Genomic DNA, 13,738 nt, shown 5'->3' on the forward strand with positions numbered 1-13,738 from the left:
TGTGATATCCTGACTTTTGCTTCAACATCTCTAAATAATAAGAATTTTAGAACACAAGTACAACTTTTTTTTCCTTTCCACAATATTTGTAAGTGAAGCAATCCTCAGGAAAACTTATTTTCAGCAGAAGAAAAACCCTCTTAGAATAAACAAACATGGAAAAACTAAAACTAACTGGGACACATACACACACACAAAATCAGAACTCATGTTATTTATCAAATTAGAAGTGATGACCAATAACTAATTCTCCATTGAACACTGCCTCCTGTTAGTCTAATTTAAACACAGTTTACTAAGAACAAAATTTACTATGGAAAAAGAATATCATTATGCCACTTAAAGTAATTGAACATAGTAAAGTTTAACAATGCTTACTCAGGATAACATGAATACCACTCCTGAAGCTAAGGGATAAAGAAATCCCTCTCATTTCTTGAGACTTGAGTCTTATAGTCACTATATTAATTTATAAATGAAACAACCATTTGCTTTCTTTAAGGGTAACACTTCCTGCTTCTCGGCATAAATTGCATAAATTTAGTATTTATGTGACCACCATGGGTTATCTTTTCCCAAGACAGGTTCCCCTAACAGGCAGTAGTGCTACTGGGTAATTTCATCAGATAACTTATATTTGGGTAAGCCCTTATTCCAAAGAACCCATTTCTTAGACACCCAAAAATCCAAGGCCAACATACTTTTCAATATGCATCCTTTTTTTTTTTTTTAAGTTTATTTATTTTGAGAGAGAGACAGAGACAGTGTGAGTGTGGGAGGAGCAGAGAGAGAGACGGAGAGAGAGAAGAGAGAATCCCAAGCAGTCTCTGTGCTGCCACCGCAGAGCCTGATGTGGAACTCTAACTCACAAAACTGTGAGATCATGACCTGAGCCAAAACCAAGAGTCGCTTAACTGACTGTGCCACCCAGGCTCCCCTCAATCCCCACCCTTAATAGCAACCCACTCAATTCCTAAGTCAACGTCCTTAGACAATTTTCAAAGGCACTGGCTCAATCTGACATCTCAATATGTATTCCTTATATCTGGGACACATCCTGAAATGAAAAATTCTTACAAATTCTTTGATCTACCCTAATACTTTTAGGGTTCTCTGTCCCATCACAGAGATTGTTAAAAGGAAACATGTCCAAATTCCCTGACCTTTGCCTTTTTAAGTTACAATCCGCTTATGAAGGGGTAAAGGAAACCACTGCTATTATTTAGTAACAATTTATTATATCAAATAAGTGACTTAGAATTTGGTATACTGTGCATTTTTTCATCAGTAAAGCACATAATAGTTTAAATATCTACATGATTAAAACATTTCATTGCATTAAAAAAATTACTTGCAACATTTCCTTGTCTCGTAAAGCTAATTTTCTTTTCTTTTTTTTTTTAAGTTTATCTATTCTGAGAGAGAGAGAGCAAGCGAGCATAGGGGAGCGTCAGAGAGAGAGAGAGAATCCCAAGCAGGCCCTGTGCTATCAGCGCTGTTTTACTGCCACTAGGTGCCATCTCAGAAACATCTCAGTTTCTTGATAAAAATGGTGAAGATTCATAAAAGGCAGAGGCTGTTAAAGATATTAATTATAATTCATTTTTCAAGGTAAGCTTTATCCCATACACCAGATGTTCTAAGAATGTTGAGATGTCTAGTCAAAAGAAATTTGTATATAGTCAACAGGACTGAGTCAATCAGTCACATTTTTAAGAAAGTGAAAATCATTCTTTGTATTAAATTAAATGATAATCTTTTATAATTACTGAGGAAGTTGTAAGACCCTTACACATATAAACTGCTAACAAAGATGCATATACCCACACATATACATTCGATCACTTCCAGAGTAACACTGAAGGGAAAGACATTTTCTTCCTTTTGTAAATGTTTGCATCTCTGAGAATTAGGAAAACAGCATATATTCAAAGTATAGAGGACAGGATACACTTTGGATAATCTGTGATAAAATCATCTCTTTTCTGGAGCTGCTCAGTCAATTATAGTCTTGAAAGATGATTTTAAAAAATGTATGTTTTTAAACACATACATGCACATATACAGCACAGAGCAAGAAAATGATTTTTCAAACCATTAACATTTTATTTAACAAAAGCAACAACTGGGACATCACTAGAGCTTACAGTATATTTGATATAAAAATAGGGAGTTCTCCAAAATATGTATTAAAAATACAAAGTTTATGCATCTAAGGTACAAAGAAAATTTGTTTTACATTTCAGTTACCCAAAACAACAGCTTGTGGTCTCCTCCAATTGCACACAGTGGAAGAGTTCTATGCCAGGAAAGGCCAGATCCGACGGCTACAGAACCAATGAGGACAGGCTACAATATACGTAAAGAATTAGAGAAACTCAATAGATCACCAAAGTTAAGAAGTAAAAACTACCCTTCAAAAATAAGAAATGCATTGCTAACTTGTCTTTGTTTAATGTAGCAGAAACAGAATTAAAAATACGCTCCCTCATAGGTGAAATACACATTATTTTTTGCAGCTGGCTAGAATGAAGGATACAAATAATCTACGAGTAACTGGAGTAGCTTAGATTCAAACATTTTTGTAGCTTAAACCAAGCAAACAAGCAAAATTATTATATTTAAATGAAGAGGGAAATAAAACAGAAGAAATAAATTTCTTCTTACGTGAATACTGGCAAAGTGTCTGTTACCACTGGTGGTTTAAACATTAAAAAATGCTTTCTCTTTCCAACCAATTTGAGCAGATAAGACATTCACAAATGTCTTTAGTTACATATTACAAATTTGGGGGCTATAAGTAGAAAAGTAAAAAACACAAATGTAGAAACATATATGCCACAAAACAACTCTACATTACCTGAGGGTGTCCTAAATGATGAATTTGAAACTGGCTTGCCATTTTGCCAGGATAACCAGTCGTTGCAAACAAGTTCTCATTAACTGTAGACCACCTAAGAAAAGAAAAAAATAAGTATAGTATTCTACAGATAACTACAGCTTTTCTAAAACAAGTTATTTCTTTTTGCATAAAACCAGTAATTTTGAAGTCTAAATTTGTTAATACAGCTTCACAGTTAGACTGGAAATTCCAGGGAAGTTAGCTATAAATATTTTCTCATTTTATGAATATTTATTAAATGCTTACCATGTGCTAGTTGGTTAAGTTCTAAAGTTACACAAAGTTAGCAGTTCCTTTCTTATAACTAAAGGGCCGACAGTGAGGTAGGAGATACAAACAAGGTATCAGACAGACAGAAAATATTTCACAGTGCAATACATTAAAAAAAAAACAAAAACCACTTATTGTTCTTACTGACATTTGTTGTACAATTAGCAATAAATTCATGCATTTAAACTCCTTGGGATGATACAAACACCTAGAATAGTTAGATATTTAAGCTTAAGTTTCAAGATATCCTAGACACTGAAATATAATGAATTAATGAATCAACATTAATTGTTCCGGCAACATGCTCAGCACTACCATAAGGGCAGTGGGGAAGATATAAGAAAAAAGAAAGAATTCATTGATAAACAACGACAGCAAAAAATCCAAAAGCCTGTCTAGTTAGTATTTTTATATGGGCAGACATTATTAGTTGCTTGCCCAACAGCCTTTCTGCCCCTTTCCATGCTAATTGAACCCCAACTACGTCTGGCAGTGTGTTTGATCCCAAGGGATGAGACACAACCGAGTGAAGGCAATGGCAGCAATTCCTCAGTGTTCCTTCCTCTCCTCTTTGGACAAGCTTGTATGAGGCCCTGATGCATGGAACCCTGGCAGTCGTCTTGTGATGTTGAAGCAACAAGCCCAAAGCCCTGCCACTGCAGATGGCAGAGGGAAAGGTCCGAACTTGTTGGCGCTGATGAGCTCCTAAGCCAATCTCGAGACCGCCTCTGTCCGAAGCATCCCATCTCTTGTGATATGCTCACATTTCTGAAATCAGAATGTACCTTACAATCTACAGCATTCTTACACTTAATCGAATGTAGTTTTTTCTAAGGTGTACAAAAAATGATGGTGTCCCTAAGTTCTAGAATTTTATTGGGGGTAATTTAGATTTTATGAAATATAGCATATAATAGATGTTCCACTGGTTTTATTCTGTTAGTATTCATGTTACTAGAAGCTAAAATCACCCTAATGGAATTATGCAACGGAATATATATACATAATAAACAATAACAATAATATAATATACAATGGTATCTTATAGTAATACTAGCATATTAATATTATTTAATAAATACATTAATTTGTTAATTTATTCATTTTATTAATATTAAATATTATGGTAATATACATAAAACACATAAATATACATAAACATAATAAATATACAATGGAATATTATGCAAAAATCAGTAAGAACAAGGGAGACATGTATATTAATATAAGTAGAGAAAAAGTCGCAGATATATAATATAGTGTTCTCACCTGAAGCACAACAATGAAATTTATATCTTTATCAGAACAAACAATAAGGATGTATATACTCCAAATCATTGTAATGGTATTAGTGGAGTGGTAATGTGTTTTGTATTTTATAAAAATTTTCAAAGGAAATATTGGAAAACAAATCACTCCCTCACCCAGACAAAAAGACAAAAGCAAAGACTTAGTTATGAAAGCAAAATAACCATTTATAAAATAGTCAGCAAATAAAACCCAAAACACCCCCAAACAACTCAGTACAAAGGAGAGGACTGGCAAAGTATTCCAGGTTGGGGGCACAGCATGCAACAAAGTAACCGAACTCAAAAAAACCAAATACAGCTCCAACAGAAATCATACATTACCTGAATAAGCAGGCTTGATCCATGTGGACAGGTCTCTTATCTTGAGGATAACTAAAAGGTAACATTTTGCATTTTATGGATTTATATGCTGGTCTCAAGTAGAGGAACTTAAGATTTAAAAGATATTTTCTCTTTAGAGGATACAATACCCAATGTACTTAAACTGTGATAAAATTCTAAATAAGCACTGGATTAACATAAACGAAATATGATAGAAACATAGACATAATTTAGAACTGTTACAGAACACCATAATTCAACAGGATCAGTTTTTTTTTCTTCTTTTTTAAACATAAGTAAATACTGCTCAGGTCTAAGATTTCTTCCTTTGCATTGTTCTTTCTGGGTTACTCTCAAAGTAAATCTGCAAAGCATGGGCATCTATCTCTGTTATGTGAAAAGCTGTAGCTCTGGTCCCTCCACAAGAGAGACTTATTTTTGCTCTACAGTGAGGCTCAGGTATACAAGAATGGCTCAATGGATCATTTAGCAATAGTGACTTTTTGAGTAAGCAACAGATGAATATACTAAGGAAGTACCTGGATCGAGTAATATCCCAAATTAACCAATCATTTCCTGCAACAGCTCCAACTTTGAAGGTGTTTTTTAAGCACCAGTGAGCTGACATTAATGGCATCTGTTCTGATTCAAGAGATAAAATAGCCTGTTGAGCCAAAAGATCATAAAACCGGATTGTTCCATTCTTCTCTGCAACCATCAGCTGTAAGATAGAAAAAAAAAATTCACCTAATTCACTAGTCAAATCTGAGGCAGAAATTCAATATTATATAGTAATATGCAAATATTTGCACATATTACAAATGGGACATCAAATGCAAATGAAACAGGAGAAGCCTTATGTAAGAATTTCTATCAAAAATAAAAAAGCTTACAGAATATTGGCAAAAGAAAGACTGAGGAACATTGGGTACAATTTTAAATGATGAGGTATGGTTATCAGGAAAAAATAAGCCCAAAGAATCATTCTGGGAAAAGTTACACCTTTAAGTTATATTGTCTAGAAAGGGTAGCTAAGTGTGTATTTCTCAATAGAGATACATAGTGTGTGTTACATATCCTTATGTGATGTGAGTTTGTTTCCAGAATGGAAGGCAGCATGGTGTAAAGAGCACAGATAGGCCTGGGGACAAGACTGCTTCCTCCACCTAAAAGCTGAATGACTGGCCAAGTTACAAGTCTTTGATTGGCACTTTTCTCGTTTCCAGAATGCATCATGTGAGGATAAGAATCATGTGCGTGTTGATTAAATGAGTAATAGCTCTAGAGCACCCAGTACAGTGCTTGACACCTTGTAGCCACTCACTCAATAAATTGCAGTTACTCTAACTTCAATATTTCCTTTAATTCTAAAATAGTACTGATTTAAAGATGTTGGCTAATGAGGTGCTTGCTTGCTTGCTTCCCCTATCCCTCCTTCCTAAGAAATACTTTAGCAATGTAAACATAGTTATAAGACAAATTTCAATTTTACAAAATATTAAAATGTGAAAAAAATTTGTTTCTTAGACTCAAAGAAGTAAGGGCATTTGGATACCCATTTGTGGGAATTAAGGTAAAGAGACTGCTATGAACATATAAGTGCATGAGTAGTTGTTGCCCAAACAAAATGGTTTAAAAACTCTCTATATTTTCTGTAAAGTTCTTACTTTTATAAAATGTTCTTATAATTCTAATTATGTTAAGATGAAAACATTCCTGAAGATGTGGAGTAGCAGTGGTAGCCTGGGAAGAATGGGAGACTTAGTGTCAATAATCCTGGGTTCTACTAAACTGGTGAGTGACCTGGAGTTTGCTCTTTTCTTGTCTGTGAAATGTGGGAAAATTACATCAGACTCCAAAGGTTACCATATAGCTAAAATGTGATATTGTATATACAAGTACTTCCTTAAACTCATAAAACACTATAAAAGTATTGTTACTATTTCTAATAAGAACATCATGTCTAATAAGACACACATGCTCAGGACTATTGGCAGTCATTCTATTATTCATCTACGAGACCTTTACCAAGCATCTACCCCAGCCCACCCACTGCTGACACATAGTTGAGTTTCATTATTCATGGTACTTAGAGTCTATAAAGTTGCTGTGAACAAAGAATTAGTAAATTCTGAACATTGATTCTAGAGAAAATAAAGCGTTGGGTTCTTGTGAGTCTCTGGGCATAACATTTGTGTCAACTGATCAATACATAATCTTGCCTTAGGTATATTTAGAGATACCTTATTTCATATATATGCTTCACTAACATAGAACTCAGCCAACAGCACTATAACATGTCTACGAAGCTTACCTAAGACATGTATTTTTTCCATAAAGCACATCACAGTCTTCTGACACTTAGGAACCCTAGACAGCACTTTAGCACTTATGCTTGGGGGGCCATTTTACATGGTGAAATCATGAACAAAAAGCACAAAAATGTGGCACTAAACAGACCACAAATAGGACACTTGTTTAGAGCATGAGAGCTAAAACAAGAAGGCAGATCACTGGCCTCATTCAGCCTTAGGTGGAAATACGCACATTAGCTGACTCAAATTTCTTGCTGCCCTGAGCAGGTCTGTGACTGAAATGCCACTGAGTATTGACTTTGGGGTTATAAATACATTTTGATGAGTAGACAAACTTGCAAATATGGAACCTGTGAATAATGAAGATTAACTATATACACATGTGTGCAAAATACTATGCTAATTTCTAAAGAGATCAAAGGTAAAAGACATGATCCTTGATATCAAGAAACTTTCCATCTAAAGAAGAGAATTATGAAAAAAACAGAACATAGAATATAGGTAGAATATTGGTAGTCTTTGCAACTATTGGATTCTTAATAGAAAAGGTGGAATTTAAAACTATTCTTTAATAGCTAGAATGTTTAAATAATATTAATATTACTAACAATAACATGAGGTCAATGACATATACAACAAAACCAAATGCAACATTGAGCTTTATATGCCCTGCTTATTGAATTCTGTTAACCCCTGTATGAAGAAATTACTATCATCAATCCCATTTTTCAGAAAGGAGACCGAGGCGCAGAGTGACAAAAGTAACTTGTTGAAGTCTCACTGCTTGCCTGTGGCAAAGCCTGCATTTGAACCCTGGTCTTGAACCCAGGTCCATCTGACTACAGAGCACATGTATTTCTTACTATGAGCTAGACTGAAGACTGGTGAATGGCATGGTGTGCTATATATAGTTGAGGGTTGGGAAGAAGCAGTGGAAATGAGAGGAGACCAAGGAAGCCTTAACAGGACCTAATAAAAATATTTGGAATTTTGAGTCTGACTCTAAAAATCTTAAGGATTTCAGGTATAAATTATGGACTGTGGAAGGGCAAAGTCTATCTGAGTCTAGGTCCTAAATTAGGAGGGGCAATAAAGCAGTTGGGTTTAAAATGGGGCCTACCTGGGTGGGTCCTAGCTCTGCTCTATGATCTTAAGCAAAAGACCTCTCTATACATCAGGTCCTTATCAGTAAAAGTGGAGACAATAACAGTACTTACTTATAATAGAAGGATGGTATGAGTTAACACATGTAAAGCACTCAGAACTGTCTTAGCACAGAAAAGGCACTCAGAAAACATTAGGTATTATTATAGGTTGAAGTCAGATTGAAAACTCAGTTCTCAGTTATTTATCCTTTAAATTTTTTTTAAAAATGCTTACTTATTTTTGAGAGAGAGACAGAACAAGAGCAGGGGAAGGGCAGAGAGAAAGGGAGACACAGAATCCAAAGCAGGCTCCAGGCTCTGAGCTGTCAGCATAGAGCCCAATGTGGGGCTTGAACTCAGGAACGGTGAGATCATGACCTGAACCAAAGTAGGATGCTTAACCAACTGAGAGCCACCCAGGCACCCCTTATTTATCCTTTTTAAACTGTGCTCAATTGTGATGATAGTTTTTGGGGTTTTTTTTGTTTGAAAGCAGATAGAGTAAAAAAGCTAAATAAGTTTGGAACTGCTGGAGCTGAAAAGTTTACAGGGGAATTTTTCCTTTACCATTTCTCAGAACCATAAACAGAATATGCACTGAATTTTCACAGGGGAAATATCTTTTGCAGCACAGAACATTAGTACTTGAACCAGACCGAGGTCAAATCTGTGCCTGTGTGGCCTTGGAAAAATTAGTTATTAACCTTTTGGTGCTTCAGTTTTCTTATCTACAAAATGGATAGAATAATGTTACCAACTTCAGAGTGTTCTGTGAGAATTACATGAAAACACATGTAAAATAATCAGCACAATTCCTGGTACTCAGCATTCAACAAATGTCAGTTGTTACACCTCATTTCATTTAGCAGTTGTCTATTCTCTCAGAGACTGAGATGTCCTTGGTCCCAATTCTCTGATCGTCTGACATCCTAAACTCTTGGTTCTGTTATTACTACCTAATAAAATCTAGTTCCAATTGTGGTTAATTGGATTTAAGACCTTAATTTCTCAAGATCTTTTGACGTTTGTATCTTTTACTAACTATTAAACGCTAGCACTTGCTTTGTGCCTTCCAGATTACATGGCTCTTTAAAAAAAAATTTTTTTTTTTTTTAACGTTTATTCATCTTGGAGAGACAGAGACAGAGTGTGAGTGGGGGAAGAAGCAGACAGAGGGAGACACAGAATCCAAAGCACGCTCCAGGCTCTGAGCTGTCAGCACAGAGCCCAACGTGGGGCTAGAACCCACGAACCGTGAGATCATGACCTGAGCTGAAGTCGGACACTTAACCCACTGAGCCGCCCAGGTGCCCTAGAATGGCTCTTTTTGCAAAGTTCACACCTCATATGATTTTCCTAAGAATTCTATGAGACAGGTAATCATGGACCCATCTCTTTCTCTTGTCTGGCTGCCTCCTTTTCACCCAGGCTAAGCATATCCGAACAAAAATTCTGGGCTTGAATGGATATGGTGGACCACAGAGAACCACTAGCTTTAGTAGTAATGGTAAGTGTCAATCATGACAAGCAGCTAAAATTGACTGAGTGCTTATTATGTGCCAGGTTCTCTTTTAAGGACCTTATAAGGATTCACTCATTTAGTCTTTATGAGCTTCCATTTAACAAGAAGAGGAAGTAAAGGCAGTTGAGAGAGCTTTTGTAACTTACCAGAGATCACACAGCCAGTAAGTGGTAGAACTGGGGTTTGACTCTGGGCAGTTATCTCGAAAGTCCATACCCTTGATCACTTCTGTGTTGCCTTTATGTATTTTGAATTTAGGGGTGATACGATGAAATTGATATTTTAAGATTAGTCTGACTTAAAGTAGGTAAGAAAATCAAAGAGTGGAGAGCCAAAAGCTAAGCCTTGGCAAGAGTTACTTATGAGAACAGAAAGGTGAAGAATATACCTTTAATGATGGAGGAATGTGTTCTAGTAACAGGGAAGGAAAAATTAAAAACCTCAAAAATTCTGCATACAGGGAAGGAAGACATCAAAGGTGATTTCAGATTTTGAGTTTATGTAATTTACAGCAGGGATTTCTAAACATTCTGAAGTCATGGAAGCAATAAAAAAAAAGGAGAGGAGGTGGGGCGGAGTTTTAATGATATACAGAAGAAAAACAGAAATTAACTTAAAGCACATGGAAGAAAGCGATCTGAATCATAAGCATTAAGATACAAGTTTTGGGAGAGAGGTTGTAAGAAAAGTTCTCATTTCTCACCTAGGTCACAGATTTAATTTTTAAAATTTTTGTTTTTGGGAGAGTGCAAGTGGGGGAGAGGCAGAGAAAGGGGGACAGAGGATCTGAAGCAGACTCTGTGCTGACAGGCTGATAGCAGTGAGCCCAATGTGGCGCTCGAACTCAAACCGTGAGATCATGACCTGAGCGGAAGTTGGATGCTCAAATGCCTGAGCTACCCAGGTGCCCCAGGTCACAGATTTTAAAAAGTAACCTATTGTATTTATACATGGTGATATTAACATTTAGGTAGGATCCCTAGTTATACTTCAAGTAGACTCACTACTACAGGGGAGAAATCTGGCATAAGATAAAATACAGGGCCTGGCTTCATAATACTTCTACATGGAACAATCCCTACATATGCAATATGAATAAATGAGAAAATTTTACTCATGCACATATACAGGGTATATAGTTCTACTGAAGAAAGATCCAACAGGCCTGAAACAAGTTTTCATGGCATCCCAAGGTTCAGAGAATACAGTTATATGGTCTGGGACATTTCAGCTGAGGATTACCTCTTTTGTGAAGGCTATGAGCAGATCTGTTTAATCCTTTTTGTATTGTCATCATTCTACTTATTAGATTTCTTTATTCCAACACTTAAAATCTGTGTTATTGTATTTAGTTACATGTTTTTCTTCCTTACATGTCAGTCATGTGTAACTTAAGGGCAAGGGCTTTATTCATTCTTCTATCCTCTCTTAAAGGGCACAGAGTAGGTGAGAATTACCTCTTGCAACAATTCACAAATACATGGTGAAAGAAGCTGACAGAGGAGAAAGAAAAAGGGAAGATAACACGCAGAGATGCTCAAGAGGACTAGAATAATGCAGCTTTAAAGATTAAGTGAGCAGGGTTTCAAGATAGAAGTGGTCTCCTTGTCTGTAAAGTGAGGATCATCATAGTTGCTTGCTATCTCATAAGGATGCCATGAGGATTAAGTGAGCTAACATGAAATGCTGATAATGGGCCAAGTACATATAAGTACTATGTAAGTGTTTGTTATAATTAAACAGGCTTATATTTCTCTGCAAGTATGAGGACAGAAGAGAGTCAATGGAGAAGCATGAAAGACATTAGAGAGCTATAAAATCAAGATGCCCAAGGAACTGGCATGAACTCTATACAGCTAAAGAATTAAGTTTAAGAAGATGAACATGGGAACTTCTTAGGTTCTAGGGAAAGATAAAATAGAGTGATGCCCAAGAGAAGATACTGGCAAATAAGAGAATTCCTATTGACTATAGCTGATCTTCTCAATGAAATAAGAATTAAGGTCAATTGATAAAAACTTGCAATATATTTTTAGAATTTTAGAAAGCTCTACTTTGAATAATAGGAATTGAATACCACTGCAGCTAGGTCAAATTTGCCTTATGCCACTGATGCTTTCTGTTTACATGTTATGGCTTGCAAAAGTGGATTTTAACATTTTTTTTTTCCCCTAATGAATACTGCTACTAGATAGTCTAGGCATCAGGTTTTTTTTTTTTAATTGAAATCTACCAGAGGGTAGGAAAAATGTACTCTGAAAAAATTCCATTTATGGATGATGGCTGTAAAATAAAAACTTAATTATAGAGTTTTTAAGTTACAGAATTCTGGACTAGTCTAAATGCACTTATGACAATTAGAGTCCCTGAGGTGGAAAAAATAATGGCTTTTTCTCCTCTATGTATGCATGTATTACACATGTATATGTCTTTTCAGCTTGATAAAAGAAAGCTAAGTTGTAAATAACAACCTTAAAAGTTTCCTCAGGATGCCAGCACACACTCATTCCCGGGGAATGAAGAACAAAATGAGCTGTCTGCATTCCTTCCAAGTTCCAAATCCTAATAAAAGAATAGGAGTACAATGTTAAATATTTTTGCTATATCACTACTAAAAAAATGAAACCTCCATGAATTCAAAGCTATTAACTACAGATTGCAAGGTTAACATTTACACCTAAAGTATGTTTTTTTTAAGCCATAACATAATTGTAATTGTTTTAGAAAAATGTGAAAATAGTATGAAGGATTTGAGTTTTACCATACTCAATCACAGAAAAATTTAACACAGCAACACTGTAACACAGTAACCAAATTATTCATACACTCTTTATTTTGTGGCTAGAATCTTCAAGTTTCCAGTTCACTAAACAGGTTGCATTCTTAGTTCAGTAGTCATTTCAATAACAATAATTTCAACCAGGGGTGCTTAACACATACCCCAACACACCCAATACTCCCATTTTTCAAAATAACATATAAAGAAGCTAATATGAGGTGATGTGAATTTAGGGAGATAGTAATTTTCCATAGTTGCTTATTCCTTCTGCTTTTGGCCTTCCATGCCAGGGGCTACTTCCTATCTTATATCTTTTCTGATCTGGCTCACTTCCCCAATTCTTGGTGTCAAAGGTGGCTTTGATTGAAAGATTAAAGGTTGGTTGAAGGAACAGATACCTGGCTCCTTCCACTCTTTCTCTTTTTAGTACTTAGAAATCTATAGTAACAAAGCTACTCTGTGAGATGGCTTTCTACCTCAATTTCTTTACTTTCCCCATAGTAGAGATCAAGCCTTAGAAATCTCAGTAACGGCACTCTGTTGTGAGAGGTGCTAGTCCCCCACCCACACTGTTAGTTGCCCAGCTCATCCCTCACACTCAACCAAGGCTGTATCTCACTGGTACAGAATGTGGGGGAAGTTAGCATGACAGAAGGCAAAAGTGGTGAGTGGTTGGCAAAGTATTCACAGAATTCTGGTCTTTAAGAATTGAACTCACTTATTAGAATGCCTTAGACCTTTTCTTCTAGGGGTATGGTTCATATCTCATTGAGGACCATAAAATAATTTTAACAAACTTAAGGAATATATGTTTAAAGTCTAGGCAAAGATTTACTTCCAAAAAAAATAGACATAGTTATTGGACAATGCTGCTATTCTGTGTCAAATCACATTATTTCAAATATTTTTTCTTCTTTGTAGAAATTATAGGGTCTCCAATCATGGAATGTTATAGTTAACATATAAACTAACATAAATGTTTTTCAAAATGATTATCTACTTGATTAAATACTTTAGAAGCATACTCTTTTCTCTTGCCAAATCAACACTTTTCATCTGTATTTACTACACAAGGGAAACAACTACAATTTAATTGAAGAGGGGAATCACATTTATTAATGGCTTATGCAATTGTGTTTCACTCCCCACAATGAATAAGATTATTCATTATGGC

General features: G+C 35.6%; 1 protein-coding gene across 1 annotated transcript in view; it reads right to left on the reverse strand.

The window, feature by feature from the left end:
- Positions 1–2,082: 2,082 nt before the first annotated feature.
- Positions 2,083–13,738, reverse strand: part of NUP37 (nucleoporin 37) — a 42,032-nt gene continuing 30,376 nt past the window's right edge. Inside the window, exons 6-10 of the mRNA XM_047066758.1 lie at positions 12,257–12,347; positions 5,343–5,524; positions 4,804–4,854; positions 2,861–2,954; positions 2,083–2,349 (exon numbers count right to left, since the gene is read on the reverse strand). Coding sequence (XP_046922714.1) covers positions 2,236–2,349; positions 2,861–2,954; positions 4,804–4,854; positions 5,343–5,524; positions 12,257–12,347 — 532 coding nt within the window. The 3' untranslated portion in view covers positions 2,083–2,235. The remainder of the gene's footprint in view (positions 2,350–2,860; positions 2,955–4,803; positions 4,855–5,342; positions 5,525–12,256; positions 12,348–13,738) is intronic.

This window comes from Lynx rufus, unplaced genomic scaffold (assembly GCF_022079265.1).
Source record: "Lynx rufus isolate CCGP_SWC_20201006 ecotype Redwood Valley unplaced genomic scaffold, mLynRuf1.p SCAF_7, whole genome shotgun sequence".
Classification (NCBI taxonomy): Eukaryota; Metazoa; Chordata; class Mammalia; order Carnivora; family Felidae; genus Lynx; species Lynx rufus.